The sequence below is a fragment of the Populus euphratica genome, unplaced genomic scaffold, assembly GCF_000495115.2.
Source record: "Populus euphratica unplaced genomic scaffold, PopEup_1.0 scaffold34.1, whole genome shotgun sequence".
Taxonomy (NCBI): Eukaryota; Viridiplantae; Streptophyta; class Magnoliopsida; order Malpighiales; family Salicaceae; genus Populus; species Populus euphratica.
In genome coordinates this window covers 378,963-402,839 of record NW_011499883.1, presented here as the reverse complement: position 1 = coordinate 402,839, position 23,877 = coordinate 378,963, and the positions used below count along the sequence as shown (strand labels likewise).

The window sequence follows — 23,877 nt, the reverse complement described above, 5'->3', positions numbered from 1 at the left end:
TTACCTTGAGATTATTAGACACTTCTTGTATACTAAAATAAATAAACCCACTTGAGCTCAGCTTATTCTGCCCAATTCTTTTAGTCTTTTTAGTCATAGTAATCTACATAGAATATCCATCTCCTCTGAATAGTTATGCAATAGAAAATTAAAATCCTTGCCAAATGCAAGCAAACGGCTAAACAATGTTTTTTTTTTTTTTTAATGTTTAGAAATGCATTGCAAACCTTGAAATTCAAAAAAAGAAATTATTTTTTATTAAAATTTAATATATTTTATATTATTTTAATGTATTGATATTAAAAATATTTTAAAAAAAAAATATTATTAACCTTCCACCACACTCCCAAGCAAACTGTAAATAAATAAGCTCAAAATAAACTGAGGCATTGCACCTCACAAGCCATATCTGAAGCCTTAAGCATTACCATCCTCAACAAATCGGCATTCCACCTTTTATCATCCCGACAACAAATACTTTTTCTCGGGGCTGTCCTGCAATGTCTACAGTATGGTTATCCGAAGAGATTGGGAAAGCACAGTTGAAGGACTGGTCATAAACCAATCAGGCGGCCCCTCACAATGACTAGTAAAAGCACAGGCAACATAGACATTCCAATGTTATTCAACGTTCACAATTTAAATCCTGTAATTATACAACCTGCTTTCCTGTGGCTGCAAACCATGGTGATGAAATGTGACATGTTTTATTCAAGGAATTTATTCGTGTGAGCTTTGATCCACCTCCTTTCAGGATCCATTCTTGATGATGTTTTTGAGTTTCTCATTTGCTGCCACAAGCTCTGTTGTTATTCCTGGTTCATTAGCAGAATGCCCTGCGTCTGGGACAACCTGTCCAAGGTGATTTCATATGGTAACTAGTTCAAATCTGAGGAAAGCTGAAAACGAAGCCATGGAGAAAAAATGCATAATCCCATGATCCATTCTTAACATGAGATCTGCTCTCTGTGTCAATCCAATGTCATCATCTATCAAGATTATCAATTGAAATAGTACATGCATAACTAGCCCATCCAATCATTCAAAGAAAAACATCAAGTGGCTTGCATTACAATTAGATGTAGTTGTTATATGCGCTGAAAAACATTAAGAATACTGAATGAAAAAATCCAGCAGCTTAGAGAAGTTCTCCTACCTTTAGATCTGCCTCTGGCCATGCCTTATGAAGATCCCAGGCAGACATCATAGGACAGCAAACATCATATCTCCCCTGCAACATAATTCAATTATGTTAAATAACAAATGTTTCACGCCTTTAACAATGCAGCAAAGGTTATCAAATCACGTGTTGGATCATGAATTCTACGGTTTTATGTTTCAAAATTCACTTGACAATTTAACTTGTCTAAGAAATCATACTAGAATGAGATTGAACTAAGATTGGTAACTGGATCATTATAATCGTGAGTTTACCAGCATTGTTAATGAGTTCAAAATTGAAAGGGATAACAAGTTTTTGACATGAGAACGGAAGTAACCGCTTCTCTCGTGCTGCTTTCCTCATGTGCTATTATTTACCAGATCTATAGTTGTCGCTTGTAATTTCTCTTCACCTCCTCTCTTCTCTCGATCATCCCATTTCCACTCTCTATGATTTAAAAGTCTTCAATCATTCTCACTTACTTTTATTCTGAACTGTGTGAGTTAAAACTAAGAATAAGAAGGATGAGAACAATCGAGTAAAAAGAGTGGTTAATAAAGTCTAGAAAAACAAAGCAAAGGAGCACACTTTTAGAAGATTTCAGGCACTTTAATGGAGTTATGGTGGAAAAACCAATGGTTGAGAAGATAAAGAAAGAAACCACATGATTTAATAATGTTGGACTGTTGCATATTTGACCAAATGATTCTAAAAGTATGAGGTGAAGAACAGCCCTTTCATGGGCTTGATTGTTTATGGGCCAAATTAAGGATTAATTTTATGGCCTTGATCAGTACCTTATTTGGTATATAACTGTGTTTTATTACCAAGCTGAGTTTTCTAGAAAAACTCTCTTTATATGTGGCTTCCTCGTCTGAATTTAGTATTTTAGCATTCATAAAAATATAGATCAGAAGTGTGTGAATAAAAATTGAAGATGGAGATTGAGTGAAGGAAGAATAAGTAGCACATTTTAACTTATTGTCGTTATTATATTCATAGTTTTAAAACATAATTTTATTTGTTGGTAAATCAGAAGATTCTTCGGACCCTCGATCGATCCTTATTAATAATAAAAAAAAAATATATGTATATAACCTTGGATTCAGTGACCACAACAAAATTGAATTTTGACAAAGTGATCAAATTGCAAGGATTGATCAAAACATAGGATGCTAACACAATCATATCAGAGAGCACATTATGTATGGTTTCATTTAGCACATGAAAATCTTTATTTGTCTGAAAAGATCACTCGTTTTCCAAACAAAGCACATAAAATGACAGTAGATATAAAGGTAACACATACCTGTACAATTGTAGTGTTGATGTGTCTTATTTTATCAACATTTTCTAATAGGAAAGAATCTGAAGGGAAAAACCCTTTGTTCACAAAGTAATGATTTTCAATCCTTGCAAATGCCTGAATAGAATGAAACAAGCAGGGACACATTAAAAATTTCAACAATCATGTCCACAATTCAAATTTCAAACATCTTAAAAATCAAAAAAAATAAGCAGTGATGAATTATTTATCTCAATCTGCTATAGTGAATTGAATTAAAAATTGAGATAAAAGATGACAGATTCTCAGCACTATATCAAATTTAAGTAAACGCTAGAAGCAACTATATTATAGAGAAGTTACAAGGTTGAAATGCTTTGGTTCTCAACAATAACACACGAACTTTTCACTCTGCATTTGGGCAACAACTGAAGAAATATGTCAGTGAGTTCACTTTTCTTGTGCAGTATCATGGGGCATTTTAGTTTCTCCTTTCCTGCTCTACAACAGTAGACTAAAGGAAATCTCAAGGAAGACATGTTTTGATGTCTCGTTGATGGAACAACACAGAAGCCTATAATAATTGATGCTAGATTGACTTACCAAGGAAAAAATATCATCATCCCCTCTCTTGACAGTCTCTTCATTTGGAAGAAGATGGGCAGTCATCATTTCCCATTTGGTCCATGCTCTTGCAGCTGCATACTAAGAAATTATGAGGGTAATGCATTAATTATTTCTATTGTAAGGACCCAGTATCAGTGTAATCAAAGGACATGACTTGATTCTCAACATATTTTAAAACTTGTGCATGCTCAAGTGTCAAGATCAGATAAATGGTCATGGTTTTCATATACAAATGTAAAAATTAGTGTTGTTGTTGTTGTTGAAACTAGAGCAACACAATTTTTAGAAATAAAATCAGTCAAAAAAACAGTTAGTAACTTACTTGTATTTCCAAATCATCAGAGTTCAATCTCTTGCTGTAAGCATCTATGAAACATCCCCTTTCATTTTCTGGAATAAAATCTCTGAATGACTCCCAAGCTGCATGGCAAGAGTCAGCTAAATATATAAGAAACTTCAAAAACACTTGTGCATGCTCAATAAAAAGAACCAGAGTTTTAAATTACTGGGCACAAATCAACGAAGCATTTCAAAGCAAGCTAATAAACATTCTTGTGCATGGTTTCTGAAACAAAGACCAGCCACAGCAGTTCCACGGTCCTCCAAATAAACATTGAAATTACCTTAATTATAAAATATAGTATCTAAGAATTGGAGGAATGCAAACACAACCTCCCTGCATGTACTGTAGGATGGAATAATAAGAGAAATAATCATCATCATGACAAGTATTTTAAAAAAAAATCATGAATTATGCTATCTACAAATTTATTAACATTATCTACATCTCAAAGCATACAGAGATGGAAATGCCAGCTTAAATTACTTATAGCATCTGAGCATGGTCATTTTTTTATAAGAATGTGAAAGCTTATTACTGCCAGCGAAAAAATGTTGGCGCACTTTTTCTTGAACACCACAACCCTCTTGTCCTTTGCTACCGCCAGCTAGCCCTTGGGCCTTTTTATTATCTCAACCAATCTATGATGCATATGTTTATGGTTATCTTGTTATAATAGATCATATGATGCATATGTTTATGGTTATCTTGTTATAATAGATCATATAAAGAATAGTATCTAGCATACCATCAGGAAATATAGCAGCAGCACCACCTTCATAAAACCAGTCAATCTCTTTCTTTCGCAAAAGAAAAATCCCTCGAAGAACCAGTCCAGTAACCTTAAAAAAACACAGAAAAAATATCAAAATATGATCAGTTCTGCTCCAAACCAAAGTTTATGAAATCTCAATGGCCTGGTTCCTGTTGTTTACGAGTTCCCACCAAAGAAACAGTGTCAGGTTAAAGAAATTATGCACCTTTTCAGGATGTGATTGGCTGTACGCAAGTGCCAGTGTACTACCCCATGATCCACCAAAGACCTGCACAGTAAGAGAATATAAACATCAAGTTCAACAATTTCACCCCCATTATAGAAAATAGAGTTTTCTTTCCGGATCAACAACTGGACAAAATTTTGACCTGCCATTCCGGAATTTTCAAGTGTTCCCTTAGCTTTTCAATGTCAGCAATGAGATCCCAAGTGGTATTTTCCTCCAAGCAAGCATGGGGTGTGCTCTTTCCGGCACCTCGCTAGGGAAACAAAACGAGAAATTAAATTTCAAATTGTAGAGATTAAATGGAGGCTCATAATTTATCATAGTGGATACTAGAATCACAACCTGATCAAACAAAATGATTCTGTAAAATTCAGGATCAAAAAATCTTCGGTTACTCGGTGCAGTTCCTCCTCCTGGGCCCCCATGAAGAAAGACAACAGGCTGCATAAGGGTAAGGAAATTCCTTTGTTCAAATATTTAGATACCTTTTCATCTACAATTTCTTAAGAGAAACATAGATTCATTCAACCGACTTTTAATAAACTGATCAACTACAACACTACGGAAAAGACTCAAACATATTGCAAAAACTAACATTAGGACAAGGGAAAGACTGCTACTTTCAACATGCATTTTCAGCCATGCTATTGTGTACAGTTTCAATTACCAAAACCCCAACAAACAAAAATACCCAGATCCAAAAAAATACATGAACATGAGAGTTGTATGAATAAAAAAGTAAATTTTAGAGACCACGGCTACTTACATGCCCAGAGGGACTTCCTGATTGTTCATAGTAGATTGAGTGAAGATCAGAGACCTTCAAAAAACCAGTCTCATAAGGCTCTATATTTGCATAAATATTCCTATTTAATTCCACTGACTCCTTGACTGGTTCCATGTACAACCCACTTGCCTGTGATTCACACTTATAATCAAGATTTCTCACACTTAACAGTAAACGATTCCTTCTTCCTGCAAAGTTGCACGAAACATTACTAGGATTACAGGTGTTTTCTGTGTATAAAAAGTAAAACCTAACGCACACAGAGAGAGTACTTACTGATGGAAAGACAGGAGAGTGAAGGGAGAAGAGGAGTGAGGGAAGGAAGGGGAGGAGGAGGTGCAAAAGAGACGAGTGAACTAGTGAAGCCTAAAAAACTCATGATGGTGGGCATATAATAGCAGCGTGGGTTCTGTTTTTGGATTAGCTTTAAGCTTACAAAGGTATCATGTTCAGATTCCAAGCCCAATTTTTTAAATGAAATATGCCCTTTCTTATTTTAACTCTTTCGGTGATTCTTTTATTATATTATTTTGGCTTTCAATGCTTCTTTTACATCTTATAAGTGGAATCCTAGGTAAAACGTTATTTTACTATTTTTTTATAAAAAAACAATTATAAAATATTATTTATTATAATAATATTTTTTTATTAGTTTTTTTTTATTTTTATAAAATCTATGTTTTTTATTTATTTTTATTAAATTATTCTGATCTTATAACTTATATCATGAGTTTAACAAGTTCATTCGGGTTGACTTAAATTGTTTTTTTAATTAATTTTATTTCAATTATTTCATTTAATATTAGATTAATTAAGAATCGTTTGGGTTATTTTTAAACTCATCAAATCAATTAGATCATGTTAAGTTATTTAAATAGTTGTATATTAAATATATTAAAATATATTTACCTATTCTAAATAATTATTGAAATGCACATGAAAAAAATAATCATGTTTATAATATTTAAAAAATCATATTATTAAATTAGCTCTTCCAAATAATATCTTCTAAAATATGCTTTAACACCCTACATGGCTTTTCTTCTTGTTATTATTGTTATTCTTAATTTTAATTTTTTATACGAAAAAACTATCAGGCATCTTCAAGGAAAGAGTTAGAAGAAAAGGAAAATAAATTTTGGCTTTCGTCTCTTACTTTTATAGCTTCGAGGAAAGAGTTATATTAGAGAGTCAAAATAACATTTATAAATTAGAGAGCTATTACTACTTGTTGGTAAAAAGAGTTAAAAGTGTATTTAATATATTTTTATGCAAAAAAAAAAAGGTTTTGATTAGAGTTGTATTGATTAGTTACTATTTATTAATAGCTTTATCAATATCAAATATATTAAAATACAATTAGTTTTTCTAAATAATTTTTTTTTTATTGAAGTGCATATACCAAAAAAAAAATGTTATATTAACACTATTTAAAAAAGCTATATTACCAATTTAGTTCCTCCAACTGACTTCTCACCTTGGATAAGCTTACTATAAGAAAATTTAATGGTAGTTGTCACTGCTATTGTGATGGTTCAAATGCTTGAACTCTGGACCCTTGGTTTCAAACCACTGTATCAAGAGATTAGAAGTGGCATTGGTTTCATAGTATAACTAGCTTAGAGGCACACTCTATGTTATTGATTTAATAAAATAAATAAACGTGAAAAAAAAAAATTAGGGTACATGAAACTATTTAGTATTATTATTTAATTTAATGAAATAGATTAATTTTAAAATTTCTCAAGTGATTGTTTGCCTAACTTATATTTAAAATTAATTGATATAAAAATTATTTTGACATGACTTAGATAATTTGATGAATTTACAAACAATCTAAATAATTAGTAAAAAAGTGGTATGGCTTAAAAAACAAGATGATATTTTTTTATTTTAATATTAAAATAATAACATATTAAATTATCTTGAGTTTCGTGACTTAACTTGTTAAACCGCAATCCAAATATAAATTTCATTGGATCTGACAACTTTATTTTTTTACTTAATGATATGATAACAAAAATAACACTCATAAAATTGAGTATTAGTCAAATACTAGGACATTTATTTGAGAATATAATAATTTTATAAAAAGCAAACTAAAATAAATTACGAAGATTAAATTAAAATGAAGTTGAATGATGTTAATGGAAAAAAACACAATAAAGGATTCAATCAAAATGAAAAAAAAATGGAATTTAAAAAGAAAAAAAAGAGAAAAAAAAAGGCTTCAACCCAGCATGTTAACCTTAAAACCTCTCATTCTATTTCATTACTCAATCTAAGTTTAAAATTAACTTATGTAAAAGTTGTTCACAATATGACCCAATTAGCTTGTAAGGTTTAAAGACAACTCGAACAACCAGTAAAAAACATAATTTAATTTAAAAAATAAGATGACATATTTTTTAATTGTTGAAATGATGACATATTGAATTGATTCAGGTTTTGTTGTTTAATATTTAAAACTTGTGATCCAAATTTGGATGCCCTAAGTTTAACAACTCTTTTTTTTAATTATCTTTTATTTAATGATATGATAACAAAAATAAATACTCATAAAATTAAACATGAATAAAATATTATGATGTTTATTTGAATATGTGATAAGAAGCTAGCATAATATTGAATTATGTTTAAGAACTTTGATTTTTTTAACTATTCTTTTCATTTAATGATATGATAACAAATATAGATGCTCACAAATTAAGTTTCAACCAAATATCAAGTTATTTATTTGAGATTGTAATAACCTCATAAAAATAATTATAAATAAATTATAAAGACTAATTTAAATCAATATATTATTAAAGGATAAAATTTAAAAAAAATAAAAAAAATTAAATTAAAAAAATTTAAAATATATTTTTTGTAAAGAAAAATGAGGGCTATAAGAGTTAGGGTATATCCCACCTTTTTAGTATAATAGATGCTAATGTTATTGTATATGTTACGCTACTTATTTCTATCCTAGTCTATAAAGTATTATTTTAAAAAGTATGAGTTTGTCACCATGCAAGACTTCATTGTTTATTATTTTAATTATTATTGTGGGATAGGTTGTGCAAAATTTTAAGGCTGTTTAATTTGATCCTCAAATATTTTTTTAGTGATTTTGTCTTAATTAAATACTAATTGATTTTTATTTTTTACAAAAAGATGAGATTGAAACAAGAGTGATCGAAATGAAAAGGATATCAAATATGGATGACATGCCATAAGTTTTTTAAAAGATGCAATTTTATTTTTGAACTTTAAAAATTACACAAATTATACAATTTTAGTACCTCAATATTTTTCTTATTCAATTTTGGTATAAAAATTTATTTTTGATTTTTTAGTTTCTGTTTGAGAAAGAAGAAGAAGAGGTCATCGAAAAACCAATTAATTTTGATTTCTTACGAAACAGTAAGATTAAAAAAAGAGTATTCGAAATGAAAAAGATATCAAATACAGATGCCATGCCATAAGTTTTTCAAAAGATGCATTTTAGTATTTGAACTTTAAAAATCATGCAAATTATACAACTTTAATACCTTAATATTTTTTTAATTTAATTTTGATTATTTTTTTAGTTCCTGATTAAGAGAGGAAAGAAAGAGAGGTCACTAGATTTCATCGATAGAGAAAACAAATAGTTATTGATACCAATTTAGGTTACTAAAATGAATTATATTTGTGTCAAATCATTTTATTTGAAGAAAAGAGTTTATATTAGGTATTTTTTTACCCTTAAAGTTTGTGAAAAAAATATTTCTTGGGTTAATTTTTGAATTTAGGTTGATTTATGTTTTTAAGGCTAGATAGATTTATCATAATTTTTATAATGTTTTATAAGTAAAATAAATTGAAAATAAATTTTTAAGGTAAAAAAACTTAAACTCTAATTTCTAGTAAGTGGCTGGACTTAGGACAAATCTAATAACATGTTGTTTGATTTTTTTCAAAAAAAATTAGAGATTGCAAAAAGAATTAAAAACCCAATTACATAGGCTCTGATAAAATGGATTAGGCAGCTAGGCCAACAATGCTTGCATTTTGCTACTTTTTAATTTTTTTTTTAAATCACTATATTTTATGATTTTTTCTTTAATTTTTAAATTTATATTTAAATCAGTACCCTTTCTCTTTTTCATTTTGTTTTAAGAGTCTTTTAAATGATTATTACTTTTTTTAGTTATGCATTTAAATTTGAAGATTTTTTTTCATTCATCTATAATTTTTTTTTATCTTTTAAATGGATGAACTTTACTTTTAAAAAATAATTTTTTTTTAATATGTATAATCTTATATAATATTTTTTTCTTCTATTATTATTTGCTTAAATAAATAAAATTTAATAAACAAATCTAGTAAACATAACTGGATAAAAATTTTATCTTTCAAGATTAAACATCTTGATTTATGACTGTCTCTCAGTTTTTGAAGTTTTATTTTTAGATATTATTAATAATTTTTTATTTTTTTATTTATATACATAATTCTTGATTTATTTGATTATATTTATGTATATAATTTTTAATTTTTAATTAGATTTTTTAAACTATAGAAATGTTTTGAAAAAAACTATATATATATATATAATTATTTTTTATAATAAATAAAAATATCCGATACATAATGAAGGAATATCACATAACTAGTGAATATACAGAAGAAGTACATGAAAAAAATGATATTATTTTTTTAATCGGAAAAAAATAGGATGTATGTATATTTTTTTGTACTTTATTTACTTGGAAAGTTAATTACAGTACATAATGACAATTTCTTTTATGACAGGGTAAGTAAAAAAGCATCTTTCACATAAAAAAGACCTTTCTTTTCAAGAAACTATAGAGACATCATTATGTCAGACAATTTTTTTTATTTTTTTATGATTTTATTTTCTAAAATTCTATCTAGTAAAAAACACCTTTCCTTGTTTATGTATTTTTTCTTATTAAAAAAAATACCTTTTTTACTCATAATATGATTTTTTGAACACAAACTTATAATGATTTGACAAACAATTCTTAATAAAAAATAAAAAAAATGTCTTGATAATTTTTATGTCACAATGTGAGAAAACAATGAATAATTAACTGAGAGAATTGTAATAAACATCACAATTAAAAATAAAAAATAAATATTTTATTCTAATTGAATATTCAAGAATCTTTTTTTTTAAATACACATATTAAATTCATATATGATATCATTATATGACTATTAAAATATCATTATAATTATTTTATTTAAAAATAATTTGATTTTAAAATATAAAAAATAAAACAATTATAAGAGGGAAGGCCCGAGAGAGTCCAGCCAAGCCCTATATAGAATTAAAAGGACGGATAAGGCATGCTTAAGCTTTGCAAACCAGTAGGAAAATAAGCTTATCTTTTAACAGAAGTTTGCTGGAAATCTATGAAAAGAGAAAATTGTTCTCTTAATGACTAAAAACACATTAACAAATCTCTGTAAATACATAAAAGATAATTTTGCATCACCAGCATTACTCTTCCCATATTCTTACTTTATATTTCCTTTTCATTTAATATAAATAAAATGATTTTCAAACTACTTCCACATACAAACAAGCTATAAAAAATAAAATTTATTCAAGGAATTTTTTTATGTGTTTTTTGCATAATATTTTTTAAGAAAACCACTTATTTTTAACAAAAAATTAAAACTTTAAACTATAGTTTTGAGATTCAGCTTCGCAGGTAAATCTTGACTTCGCAAATTTGAAATTGAATCCAAATCAAGTTGAAAAATAAAATAAAAATTTATAATAATTTAAATTCAGCTTGGTAAATCTTAACTTCGCAAATTTGAAATTGAATTCAAATCAAGTTAAAAAATAAAATAAAAATTTATAATAATTTAACATGTTGACCTGATAAAATTTAATTGTAATATAATTATAATTTGTTGATTTTTTTATTAAAATAATATTATTTTAATTTAAAAAATTAACCTAAATAATTTAATTAAAACCAAAATCTGAATCTTAAACCAAATCAGATTTAAAAACTAAACTTTAAACTTTGGACCTCTTTACTTAAGAAAATTATTATCTATGAACATATTTTCATGCAGAAATTAGTTTACAGTAGACATGAAAATATTTGAGAAAATTATTTTCTACTAACATATTTATAAGAAACACTTGGGATATGATTGTCTCCTCCCTCGATCTCCCCCGCCCGCTGCCACCCTCCCTCTCCGCCTCTCTGATACCAGTTCTCTACTCTATCCGCTTTCTCCCGCAGCTGTCTCCTCTCTCAGGCAAGTCTCTATTTCTCTCTTTTCTATCTTTTTATCGCACTGGATGCATGTGCACGGGTCTGTTTGTTTGAGCTACTGTTTTTAGATTCGATACCTTTTGCTTTATTTTCTTATATCCCTCTCTATTATTCCTCTGTTTCCAAAAAAGACCGTTGGTTAGGGTTTTGAATTTCTCGACTTTTGTTCGCAGCAATGTTACTTCTTTAGTGACATAGGGTTTAAATGTTTTATTGTATTTGGATTATTAGGTTTTAATAATACATTTATTATGATTTTCACATGGACTAGAGTGGAAAATTTGTAATTATTTAATGAGTATTGGCTTCCGAATAAGCTGTTAGTAATTCATGATTTAGCGCTGCTTTGTGTGGTGAAGTTGCAATATTGTTAGTTTTTAATTTAACTTTGAGTGCTGATTGATCACACCGTGAGTATTTTGTTTATGCTGAATTTGATGGATTCCTAGAATTGGGGAAAGTAGATCCCTGCAAGAATTGGGCTCCATATAATGCATTTTTTTCGATGACGAGGAGTGTGTTTTCAGCTGAATGCATTCTGTTTTTTCAAGATTGTTTCTTGTACACTATCATTATTAAATTTCTAGCCTCAATGAAAACCATGGATAATAGGATTGTTAGTCAAAGTTTTGATTCTTTGGATGTTCATACAGCGTATTTTCCTTTGACCCATCAATAAAGAAAGATGAGTGATTACCTATCAACAATGCTGCTTACAAAGAAAAAAGAGATCGACTGCGTTATCAGAGATGCCATCGACAAGGTCCTTGTCCTCCGCTTCGGCCGCGCCTCTGATCCTGTTTGTCTCCATCTCGATGACATTGTATGATCCCCCTCTCCCTTGCTTTTAGCACTCCGTGCTCTCTCTCTCTCTCTCTCTCACACACACACACACACACACAAATTAAACTATTGTTTCCAAGTTGCAGTTATCGAAATCAGCTCGTGAGGTTTCAAAATTTGCAACAATAGTCTTGGTAGACATTGATTCGGAGGATGTTCAAGTTTACGTCAACTATTTTGACATAACTTTGGTTCCTTCTACTGTTTTCTTCTTCAACGCTCATCATATGAAAATGGATTCTGGGTACAATTTCCCCCCACCCTATAAGGGAAATTTAATTTTTCATTTCCATTTTGTAATGATAATTAGTGTATCTGCATTGTTGATTCAGGACTGCAGATCACACTAAATGGGTTGGTGCTTTTCACAGAAAACAAGATTTTATTGATGTAGTTGAGGTATGCTTGTTTTCTTAGTTAATTTCCCTTTATTTGTTTACCACTTTGAGTTTGTGTATCCAACATGCACTTGTGAGAACTGAAAGTCACGCACTGGTATAAATATTTTGATTTAAACTAATAATGAAATAGCTGATTTAATGTCTGCTTGAGGACATACCATGGAATTTGATTTGCCTTTCAGTTGCGTTCACTAGTTTCTTGTATTGGATCTCTTGATTATTATAGGTTATATATTATGATTGATGATTGCCAGTTGGTACTGGACTAGGTTAGGGGCAAACCGGCAAGGTGCTAATTGTTCCCACAAGTTGTGAATTTCTTACTGTGTGAAAAGGGATGCTAATTGATTTCTGCAAGGACTTTGTTGCTGTTGGACATAATTGCTTGCTCTTTAGACAAAGAAGACTAGGGTTGAATGAAGCGTTTGCAAGGAAAAAAAAAGGCAAGACAGTGTCAGCAATGGCTACTGGATAAAAAAATGAAGATGCAGACAGAATCTTGTCAAGAAATTGAGTTAGGACCCTTAGCCTAAAGCTATGATACCAAATTGAAAAATAGAATTAGGTTGGATGATGTTTTTTTTCATATCACTAAGGGGTCTTTATACAATATACATATCACTCATTTAGATAAGTCATCTATACAATTAAATAGACTACAACCTAGGAGCTAAAATTTAGGCAAAAAATCAACTAACTAATTGACAGCTATATACAACTAATACATGTCAACTCAACTAACACTCTTTAGCTCTTTATCCTCAAATCAATAGATGAGCTGAAGTTGTTAATTGAAGCCTTGGAATTCTATTATGAGGCCTAATTATGATCATCTAGCATCATGAGACAGAATCCTACGACGAGCTGAATTTGATTTTAATAGCTCCTTCAACTGCTTTACTAGAAGAACAACTGAGGTTGTGAATTGGTTGAAACCAAGACAGCCTATAGACCTTCTTTGCCTACATTTTCTCCTATTAGTGAAGATGGTGACTCCTTTGCTAAGCACATTCAAGAGATACATGCTGATGTGTGGAAAAGGATACAGGACAACAATGAAAGGTATAAAATGGCAGTTGATTTGCGTAGAAGATTTGTTGAATTTAAAGAGTGATTTAGTTATGGTTCCACCAAGGGGTACATATCAATAGCTTCATTTGAGAAAGCCGAGGGCATTTCAAGTATTTAAGTAGTTAGGTGAGAATGTTTATCTCATGGATCTTTCCTTGGAATTACACATCAACCCAATATTCCATTTTTTTTGGATCTAAGTATTTATCATGGACATCAAGATGGTGGTGGTGAAACTTATAATCATTTATCTTCAAGAAATTGAGTGTGTTATTCAAGACCAGCATGTACATGGAGGATAACAAAAATACTTGTTTAAATGGAGAGGTATACAGCTATTTTGAAGCATTTGGTTTACTGCTCAAGAATTCCAAAAGATGAATTGTGTACTTTGCACGATGCACCAATCAACGAACATGTCGGAGCTGAGTTTTTCAAAGTCAAGGGGAATAGATGAAGAATAGTCCCTTGACAGGTGTATTTCTGTCATTTTACAGAGCAAAGATTTTTATTATTAGTTATTGATTAGTAGTCTTTTCCTTCATAGTTTAGGAGTTCGCTTTAGTTTTTCTTGTGCTAGTTGGTTTTCCTTCTTGGATTAGGATTTCTCTGAATTCTGTAGATTTAAGCATTGTCATACCTGGATCATATTTGTGAATAGCTTTGTTAAATATTCTTTTTAGGACCATTCCTATTATAAAGGTATTAAGCTTGATGTTAGGCACTTTTGTGGAGAACAATCCTAAGGTGTTTCTTGATAATTTACCTGGTCTGGAAAGTTTCTTTAAATGGTATCACTTGAGGGGTGGGTGATTTTTTTTTTGGAGCTGAAAGGAACAACTAATGTTTGGTGGGAAATATTTCAACTTTTGTGTATTTGACACGTACACTAACATTTTTTTTCTGCCTAACAAGGTTAGAACTTCAACTGGAATGAAGATGTCATGATTTCTATTGTATCTAGAAGGGCAATATTTCACAAATTCCTTCAGTTTAGCTGCTTGTAGGCTTTTATTCAATGGCTGATGCAGCTCAAGTTGCTTTTAAGATTGAGGAAGAAGACTTCCATGAGATTCCAGCCACATCCCCTGGTAGGAATGAAAAGTTAGCTATTGGCTTCATTATGGAGAATTCTGCTGATAAATCTCAAGGAATTTCCCACTCTATTCACAAGTCCACCCACCCTAATATTCCCTATTCATCTCAAGGAAGCAGTTGATCAAATTCGAAGGGAAAGAAAGAAGTGTAAAATACCGTTTTCTATTGCCTTATGGCATCAAAAATAGAAACGAATCTGGTTGATGTTTCAAGTATAGGGGCTTCAGCTGCTTTTCTTTTGAATGTCCTAGTAAGGTGCTTTCACTTCCTAATAAAGGACAAGCCTTGGAAGCCGTCAACGAGGAAGAATTTGAAGAAGTTATTTGTTGAGATGGATGCAGATAAACATTCAAAATTGGAAATCAGATTCCAATGTTGAAGAAGATGACAATCAAAGTTGGAAATTGGATTCCAATGTTTAGTGTTTTGACCCATGCTTGCAACTTATGAGGTTGTTGAAGATAATGACAATTGGAGACATATTTCTATATTCAACTCGAGAGTTAACACTGTGATCATGGATTTGGGTACTTGTGCTAACATCGTATCTGAAGAGGCTGTCAAGAAGTTATAGGTTTGAAGACAGAACCTCACCCTCAACCATATAAAGTCATTTGGGTGAATAACACTAATTGGCAACTTGAAGAAAGATGCTTAGTTACTCATAAACCTGGTGGATTTGTTAATGAAGTGCATTGTGATGTCCTTCCTCTTAGGGTTTGCCATATTCTTTTGGGTCGTCCATGATTGTTTGATTGAAGGATGCAGCATGATTCCTTATTAAATCGAAAGAAATTTAAGCTTAGGCCACATAATGATCTTTTGTTGTCAAAGTTGAAGAGGTTGCCAGGTTATTCATTCTTCATCAAGCACATAGATTTAAGGGTGATGTTTTCCTAGGTACTGCCCCAAACTCAACAGAGTTGAGGTTTTCAAAGAGAACTGTGGAGTAGCTATGCTATACTTAGAGAAACACTCCACTTTTGAAACTCAACATTAAGTGATTTTTAATTAAACAAGAAGTCTTTTTGGTAAAAAAAATTAAGTGTTCTTGTGGATTTTTAGTGTTTGGGTTTCATAGTTTTGAGTCATCAGTTATTTTGTAAGCAGGATTACTCAAAGTCTATTCTTATTTAGGAAGTTGGTGTTTTAATTTTTTATAGTTTATTTCTGTTTTTCTTTCCAATTCAAGTAAGGATTAGTAATCCTAGTCTTTTAAGGAGTCCAGTCTCTACATAGAAATGTTATTTTTTTTTAGCATAGTCGAGTTATTATGAAATGAATTGAGAATTTGAAGGCATGGTGCCTACGGTTTGTCAGTTTCTTCTCCTATCTCTTGCTTATCTATTTTCTCATAATTCTTCTCCATTGCTTTGAAGTTCTGCCGCTACAGTGCTGCAACCTACGGTTCACAGCTTGATTTCTTGTTATTTCTTTCTAAACAAGCTACATTCTACTCTGATTTTAAAAATAACAAACCATAGCCACCACCATGAATCCTTTGTAGGACACAAATCCCAAATCTGTCCTGCATTATTAGGCGTATGATATATTAAGAATAACAGGTAACTTAGTTACCAAATCAAAAGACCATAAAGTTAATGTTATGCAACTATCAGGAAGAACAAAAAAAAAAAAAAAAAAAAAACTCAGAGCGGCCGAGGTTTCTTCAGGGTTTGTGTAGCTGTCTTCCCAAATTTTAAGAACCTTGCGCGCGAAGAGCACTGAGAACCAATATTTATTTGCTTTCAGGTTTTGCTATTAATTCCTTGGTTTTAATTTGGTGTGAAGTGATGCAAATATTAGATGTTTTACTTGGATGCTATTTTGACAAGACCCTGCAATTAACTATTCTCTCTCCTCCTTGGATGTGTCTGAGTTTGTTAATTGAATGGGAGACTGTTTTTAAGTATTGAAACTTTGAGGAATAAATGTTCGTTATAGAGGAGACCTTCATAATGAAATTAACAATGGAGGCAACGGACTAGTCCTCAAACTTGGTTATTGTTGAGCTGTACTGCAATTGCACCGTGTCAGCTGCAGTGTGTTGTATTTAATTGTACGTCTGTACAAGTTCTTCTGCAGTTGGTCACACATGAAACCGGTTTCTTTTTTCAGAAAGGATATTTGATCTTTAAATCTTTTCTTGAATATGATGGGATCAGTTGCAGATTGTACTTGATATTATCTTATAAAAACTTGTTTCCTGTTCTTACAGGCCATATTCAGAGCAGCCATGAAAGGCAAGCTGATCGCTAATTGCCCCCTGCCCCCGGAGCGGATACCAAAATATGAGTTGTTGTACAAAAACTTGTAAAGGCGGTCTCTTTAGGTTCTGTATAATTTCTATACTCGCACTATCCTGCCACTCTAATGTTTTAACAGCCAGTGAAATTCTCGTCAAGGCTGTAAATGATAGTAGACTTTTATCGTGGAAGGATTTTTCTACTATTCGCTGTTCACTGTCCTCTATTTCTCATCTGGCTCCCTTGACAATAAAGGTGATCTTCAGGCAAAAGGACTTCGCTACCTTTAAAATGAAGTTACTTCCTTTTGTTCTACCTAGAATCATGAACCTCAACTGCTTGTCTGAAAAACTGTTAAATAACAATGTAGAGGAAGTTATTAAAAGATGAAAACCAATCATCAGCTGGTTAACACACTCAACCAAGTAATTATTTATGGCTCCAATTTGACAGCGAAAACCATCGTAGAAAATAACTTGAGAAACTGAAACTGTTGCACTCCTAGGAGTGTCAAGTGTTTGAGCTTGTCATCATTACAACTGCCATTTTTATTCCCCCTTTTGTTAATAACCAAATACCAGTATGTTTCTATCATAGTAAGCATCTAGTCCACAATGCAGAAACGCAGTTCTCCAATAGGGTTGCTTAAAAGTCTGCCACATCATAGCAATACTGCAGGTCACCCATCAAATAATTACAACTTGGAGGATTAGGGATTGCTTCGGTTGATCCCCAAAAATGGATTGGGATGCAAGAGCATGAGAGCATGTTTTAGCTTGAAAGATGGGATCGATGCAGCACTTTTTACGAGCAGCTGGCACACACACCTGAAGGAAGAATGGATCTTGTTTGAGAAATAAAAGCATCACTGGTTTTTTCATTAACCTATCTCTGTTACAGAACTCATTCAGCATGAGTTACGTTGTTTGTACCCCCAGAATACCTTTTAGTAGCACAGGACAGAAAGCGGATTCCTTTTTCTTTGAGCAGGCAATAATTTTTTTTTTTCATCACATTTATTTGATATGGAAGTTAACAAAAATCTTATGATATAGTCTAGATAAATAATGGTTTGAATGCACCCTTCCTAAATCTGAAGGATCAAATCGACTATTTTTATGTCATTGAATTTGAATAAAATAGTAAAAAGAGATTTAATGGATTCAAATCCAATGGCCATCAAAACACAGGCACTGCACAGATGCAGAAAAAACAAAAAGGGTAGGGCATCAACCCTGAAATTGCGAGCAAAGTTGAGCGGAGTGACATCAAGCTGAATCTGATGCCTTGTTGCTTAGGTGAAGTCTTCAAACGGCAGCATGTATCATTATTCGAATGTGTGGAACAGCTAGAAAGTCTTAACATCTCTGGAGTTTTAGTCAGATTCTAGCTTTACAAAGAGAAAAAAAAGAGAGGGGAATACGATCCCTCACCATCACATCATTTTGAAAATCTCAGAAAGTTGTTTGTCTTTCTAATTGATAGGAATCTTTGGTTGTAATGCCCCCCATCAAATAATCTAACAAGCACAGCTGATTTTCACACTAGATCACAGGGATGGGCTCTAAATATTATTATTTGCAGACCAAACTAAAGTGCTTCGGGCCCTAGATTTCTCCTCCATATTCCAGTTTATGCTAAAATAAAACCCAAGCCCTTCAGCCCCCCTGAATTACAGTTGCATCTAGATATTTTCACTCATATCACTGAACAGAAAGAAACCATATTCTTCACTTGGTATCCTTCACCATGGAAAGGAATAGCAGGAGCTGCCCCAAGGATTTGTGTGAAAAAATTTACAAAGCAGTTTCTGTCTCTCCAGCTTTCCGAGCAATTCGCCGCGTCTCAACTCGCCCACAAGATCCTAGGCCTGCTAGACCTGCTCCAAATTCATCACAACCACCCTCTCGTTCTAAGAAAATCATTGAGACCCAATCCCGAACGTGTTCTCCAAGAAAACATCGCAAGTCTGCAGAGGGTGCCAAAAGCCATGACACTCTTAGGAATAGAGAAGAAGCAGAAATAGTTCCTGTCAACTTCGATTTTTCAAGCCAGGGTGTGCCAGCAAATGGTAAATCCAAGTTAGCTACTACTCCACTTCCTTCCATTCCAAAGAACAGCCAAGTTGCTTCCAGGATGGAACCTGAAGCTAAAGCATCAAGCATGGCTGTGCTGCAAGGTCCTAGCCAAGGAAACAAAGCCGATAATCCCAAGGTTGAATCACCTCAGCATAACAAGTTGGAAGAAGGTAGCAAAAAGCTAGGGATGCACATTGAAGATATATTCACTGACTACATCAATCGTACAAAGATTAAGCTTAAGAGGACTTTGTCAGGTGCTGGACATGAAAACCAACATGCTAGCTCAGGAAAAGATAAGTTTACGGATTACATTGACTGTGCCAAGGTTAAGCTTAGAACTACTTCAAGTATTGGCGGTGGAAAGTCTTTAACTCCTTTCAAGTGAAGATCAAGAGGGAGCTTGGGCAACTCGACTTTCGTTTAAAAGTATTGTTTGGATGAATAAATGCAATTGCTTTTCGTCATTGTGAGAGACCTATATATGTTGTGGAGCTTCTTTTTTTTTGCATATTTATCCTATGTACGCCATGTTTATTATTTATTTTACAATTAAAGACTCAAATTTTCATTTACTTCTTGTTTCTTCTTTCTTTGTCCCCAAGAATTGATGGAATCCCCAACAATGTTTGGTGGATTGGGGAACCTAATTTCTTGTGTGCTGGAAGCATTAATGGAAGTTTAACATACAATGATCGGTCCTCTGAGATTTCCACACAACGTTACAACAAAGAGGGATCTCATAAAAAAACCATAATAAAAAATATCTCGTGAACTGTTCACTAGTAGTGGATACATTTTTTTCCATCACATTAAGCAATTAGTCAGTCTGAAACAATAGAATTCAGAATTTAGTAATATTTTATCACAAACCATCATCAAGATAAAATTGAATGCATTCTCTGGTAATAAGAAATAATGATCTATTCAATAAATCTTTGAACACTTGGAAAATAAAAAAGAAGAAAAGTATTACAGCCACAGGCAGACAATCTGAGACATCCAGAGGATAAGGGTCCAAAAACTTGTTTCTAAGAATATAATAGCATTTAAAACAAAAAACATGTCACCTTCTTGCCTCCCTTTCCTCAAAAATTATATCCGCCAATTATGTCATTATCTCCAAAAATTAATTTATAGGAGTTATAAATCCATTCATTGATCATGTGTGTCCTGTGACGCCAAAACAACTCCTGACCTCCCAGTCTTGCAAAACACGCTGATAGCTATGGAGTCCATCGGAGTGGCCAGCCAAAGGATTGCAAGGATATCAGCTCATCTCCAACCTCCAAATTCCCAGGTCCTTCTTTTTGTTTCATCTTTTCACTTGTTTTATAGTTAATATACTTGTTATATGTGCATATCCCTATATATGATTTTCAAGAAAGTTGGATACTTTTTTTTTGTTGAGAAAGATTTGTGGTTTGTGTTTCAATAGACGGAGGAAAGCTGTGTTTTGAAGAGAGCTGATTGCAGAGCGAAAGGAGGGGCACCAGGGTTCAAAGTCGCTATCTTGGGTGCTGCTGGAGGAATTGGTCAGCCTCTTGCGATGCTTATGAAGATGAATCCTTTGGTCTCTGTTCTTCATCTTTATGATGTTGTCAACACTCCTGGTGTCACTGCTGATATTGGTCACATGGACACTGGCGCTGTGGTAATTATTAACCCATCATTAACTATGTTTTTCATTTTTTTATCTTGCATATGTGTAGTCATGTCTAATTATGAAGTAAGGCAATCCTTGTATCTGTGAATTGTAATGTTCTTGATTTGGAATTGGGATTCATTATTAACAGATGTTTTATTCATGAATTAAAACTTTATCATGTAGGCTAGAAAGTATTTAATAGTTACAGTCTGGTAGTCTACACTATTTGGTTTTCTAGGTTCGGGGTTTCCTAGGGCAGCCGCAGCTTGAGAATGCTCTTACAGGGATGGACCTTGTGATCATACCTGCTGGCGTGCCAAGGAAGCCTAGAATGACTAGAGATGATCTATTCAACATCAATGCTGGGATCGTCAGAACTCTTTGCGAAGGAATTGCAAAGTGCTGCCCGAATGCAATTGTCAACTTGATCAGTAATCCAGTCAATTCTACAGTTCCAATTGCAGCAGAGGTTTTCAAGAAAGCTGGAACTTATGATCCAAAGCGACTTCTAGGAGTTACAATGCTTGATGTTGTGAGAGCAAACACATTCGTGGTATCTAATCTGAAAATTGAACTATCTAATAGTTTCTTGCACATATAGTCCTGCTGGCAAAGCGCCAGGTGGAGCTTTTGTGCTTTCTATTACAGTCATTTGTAAGTTTTCTACTTCCTCCTGTGATTTCCTCGCAGGCAGAAGTTCTGGGACTTCATCCTAAGGAAGTTGATGTTCCCGTTGTTGGAGGCCATGCTGGAGTCACAATTTTGCCTCTTCTGTCACAGGTTTCGTAGATTGTCTTACCAAACATTTCAATGTTAATTTAGATGTTTAAAGCTACCGCTAAAAAAATTGGCACATTTTGAAATGAATTGATTCACTCTTTGCAGGTTAAGCCTCCTGCCTCCTTCACCTGACCAAACGAATTCAAGATGGTGGAACGGAGGTTGTTCAGGTATTTTTTTTTACTTTTCTTTTCTTGGAGCACGTGGAATTGCAATACGGGGTGTTATTAGACCATCCTTCCAAGCGTTTTTTGAAGTCATGTGCTTGGACAAAGAAAAAGAATCAGCCAATGTTTAAGATACAAACTGTAACTGTTAAAGAAACACACCAGTTAAAGCTTTTTTGGACTTATACTTAAACTTGTATAAGTCCACGTCAATTTATATTTAATTTTTATTAAATAATGGACTTAAACTTGTATAAGTCCACATCAATTTATATTTAATTTTTATTAAATAAATATAAATAATAAGATTTGAATTTATGACCACTTATCATTAAAGGATCATGTTAAAAAATAATTTCAATTTAATAACTTAAATTATTAGGTGAAATTTCAAGATATTATTTATATTATTCTCTAATAATTACCACCTTTCTGGTAACATCTCAGTGGTCTGATATGGATAAGCATATCCTATAGCAGCTTGTTATTGTAGATTGAGTGTAAAATCCCGGGAGCGAAATGGACAAAGATGGTGGTTTCTTTGATTGAGCTTACTAGAATTGATATTTTTATTGAAGAACAGTTTTACTAATTTCATCTATTGCATTGTTTCTGATCAAGAAGTCCAACGCTCCCAAACTTCACCATTTCATTCTCCTTTCACTAACTGCTAGACATGTTGAAGTACACTCCTAGATGGCATCCAATCTCACAACTGCACATTATTGCGGATTTTTAAAGCTATAATTGTAGTTCGCAATATCATTCTCAGCAATGATTTCTCTTTTGTTTTTTTAGATTTCGATTTCTTATACGGCACTGCATGTTTTTGTCATGATGATCGCCAAATCATGATTGCCAACTCAATGCAAAATGCCACAGTGTCTGCAGGAATTGAGTTCTCTTTTTCATGCTATCACGTGTATCATCTCTCTGCATCCTATTTTCATCAATTTTTTTAATGCAATTGTTCTTGAGTTCATGGTTCCCAACATACAAGTTCCTCAAACTTCTTGTATGCTTCCTTTCCATTTGGATGTAATAGATTGGTTGAACTACATTAAACAATGTCCCTGTTATTGGCAGGCGAAAGCTGGGGTCGGCTCTGCAACACTGTCAATGGTTAGCCAATCTATCTCTAATCTCCTCCTTTCTTTTCTTTTCTTCATTCTGCAACTTTGATTACAAAAGTGAATTATAAAATTCCAAACCTAGTGGACTCATTGAACCAAAACAAAGACAAGGGTATGCAATTGTGCAGGCGTATGCTGCTGTTAAATTTGCAGATGCCTGCCTTCGTGGCTTGAGGGGAGATGCTGGTGTTATGGAATGTGCATTTGTAGCTTCTGAGGTATTTTTTTTTTGGATGCCTTTCTTTGTAAGAATCTTCACACTTGCTAGTTTAACCTTTCAATAATGAAGCATATTGTTTATAGTAGGTGACGGAACTCCCATTCTTCGCAACCAAGGTACGACTTGGCCGCAGAGGAGCCGAGGAAGTCTATCAACTTGGTCCCCTAAACGAATATGAGAGGTATGAAGAAAACATTTTACCACTCCACTGGCTTTCCTTTGTTGGTAAAAGACAACCAACAAAAATATTCACCTTTTTAACTATATTTTTAACAGGGTGGGGTTGGAAAGGGCTAAAAAAGAGTTGGCAGAAAGCATTCAGAAGGGGGTTTTCTTCATCAGGAAATAGTTTCAATCCAAGTAAAGCAAATTACGCAGAGTTAAATGAGTAGTTTCTTGTATCCGGACCTATTGGAAATCAACTCTATTGAAAGCCGATACGAAACTTGCTAGGTTAGTTGCCATTTCATGTGCAACAAATGGATGGCACCAACTATTGACTATTGGTAGCCACCATTGTTGAATGAGCTAGAGTTGGTGGGCACCAATGTTGACAACAAACCAAGAATAGCCTCCATGAATGCCTATAAATAGATGTATATGTTAGAGAGAAAAATGAGAGATGTAGTAGAGCCAAATACGTGAGAAATGTAGGAGAGAGTGTGCTGCCAAGGGCAGCAAGCAGTAGCTGCCATTG

The 23,877-nt window shown here is 32.6% G+C and overlaps 2 protein-coding genes and 1 pseudogene across 3 annotated transcripts; 2 read left to right on the top strand and 1 right to left on the bottom strand.

The window, feature by feature from the left end:
* Positions 1–515: 515 nt before the first annotated feature.
* On the bottom strand, positions 516–5,610 carry PIP (proline iminopeptidase). The gene is made up of 11 exons (XM_011031958.1): positions 5,479–5,610; positions 5,182–5,390; positions 4,758–4,856; positions 4,558–4,668; positions 4,395–4,457; positions 4,163–4,256; positions 3,397–3,494; positions 3,051–3,152; positions 2,472–2,585; positions 1,157–1,231; positions 516–852 (listed from the first exon to the last, which is right to left on the bottom strand). Exons 1-11 carry the CDS (start codon positions 5,591–5,593, stop codon positions 751–753), a joined length of 1,182 nt encoding a protein of 393 aa, XP_011030260.1. The 5' UTR covers positions 5,594–5,610; the 3' UTR covers positions 516–750.
* Positions 5,611–11,244: 5,634 nt separating this feature from the next.
* LOC105129753 (mRNA splicing factor, thioredoxin-like U5 snRNP) lies at positions 11,245–17,370 on the top strand. 2 transcript variants are annotated; one of them, XM_011031957.1, is made up of 5 exons: positions 11,245–11,478; positions 12,177–12,318; positions 12,425–12,582; positions 12,671–12,737; positions 17,127–17,370. In XM_011031957.1, the coding sequence occupies exons 2-5, from the start codon at positions 12,181–12,183 to the stop codon at positions 17,223–17,225; spliced, it is 462 nt and encodes a 153-aa protein (XP_011030259.1). In that variant the 5' UTR covers positions 11,245–11,478; positions 12,177–12,180; the 3' UTR covers positions 17,226–17,370. The 2 variants fall into 2 exon arrangements, with proteins under 2 accessions (XP_011030259.1, XP_011030258.1); XM_011031956.1 differs by having other exon boundaries at positions 11,246–11,478; positions 12,149–12,318.
* Positions 17,371–20,291: 2,921 nt separating this feature from the next.
* Positions 20,292–23,626, top strand: LOC105129754 (malate dehydrogenase, glyoxysomal-like; annotated as a pseudogene).
* The last annotated feature ends 251 nt before the right edge of the window (positions 23,627–23,877 follow it).

Coding starts and splice junctions, on each gene's coding strand:
- PIP (XM_011031958.1), bottom strand. CDS start 5,593: ATGCCCACCATCATGAGTTTTTTAGGCTTCACTAGTTCACTCGTCTCT. Junction 4,669..4,757: donor GAATCATTTTGTTTGATCAG/GTTGTGATTCTA, acceptor TTGTTTCCCTAG/CGAGGTGCCGGAAAGAGCAC. Junction 853..1,156: donor GGCCAGAGGCAGATCTAAAG/GTAGGAGAACTT, acceptor CACCTTGGACAG/GTTGTCCCAGACGCAGGGCA.
- LOC105129753 (XM_011031957.1), top strand. CDS start 12,181: ATGAGTGATTACCTATCAACAATGCTGCTTACAAAGAAAAAAGAGATC. Junction 12,319..12,424: donor GTCTCCATCTCGATGACATT/GTATGATCCCCC, acceptor TCCAAGTTGCAG/TTATCGAAATCAGCTCGTGA. Junction 12,583..12,670: donor CATATGAAAATGGATTCTGG/GTACAATTTCCC, acceptor TTGTTGATTCAG/GACTGCAGATCACACTAAAT.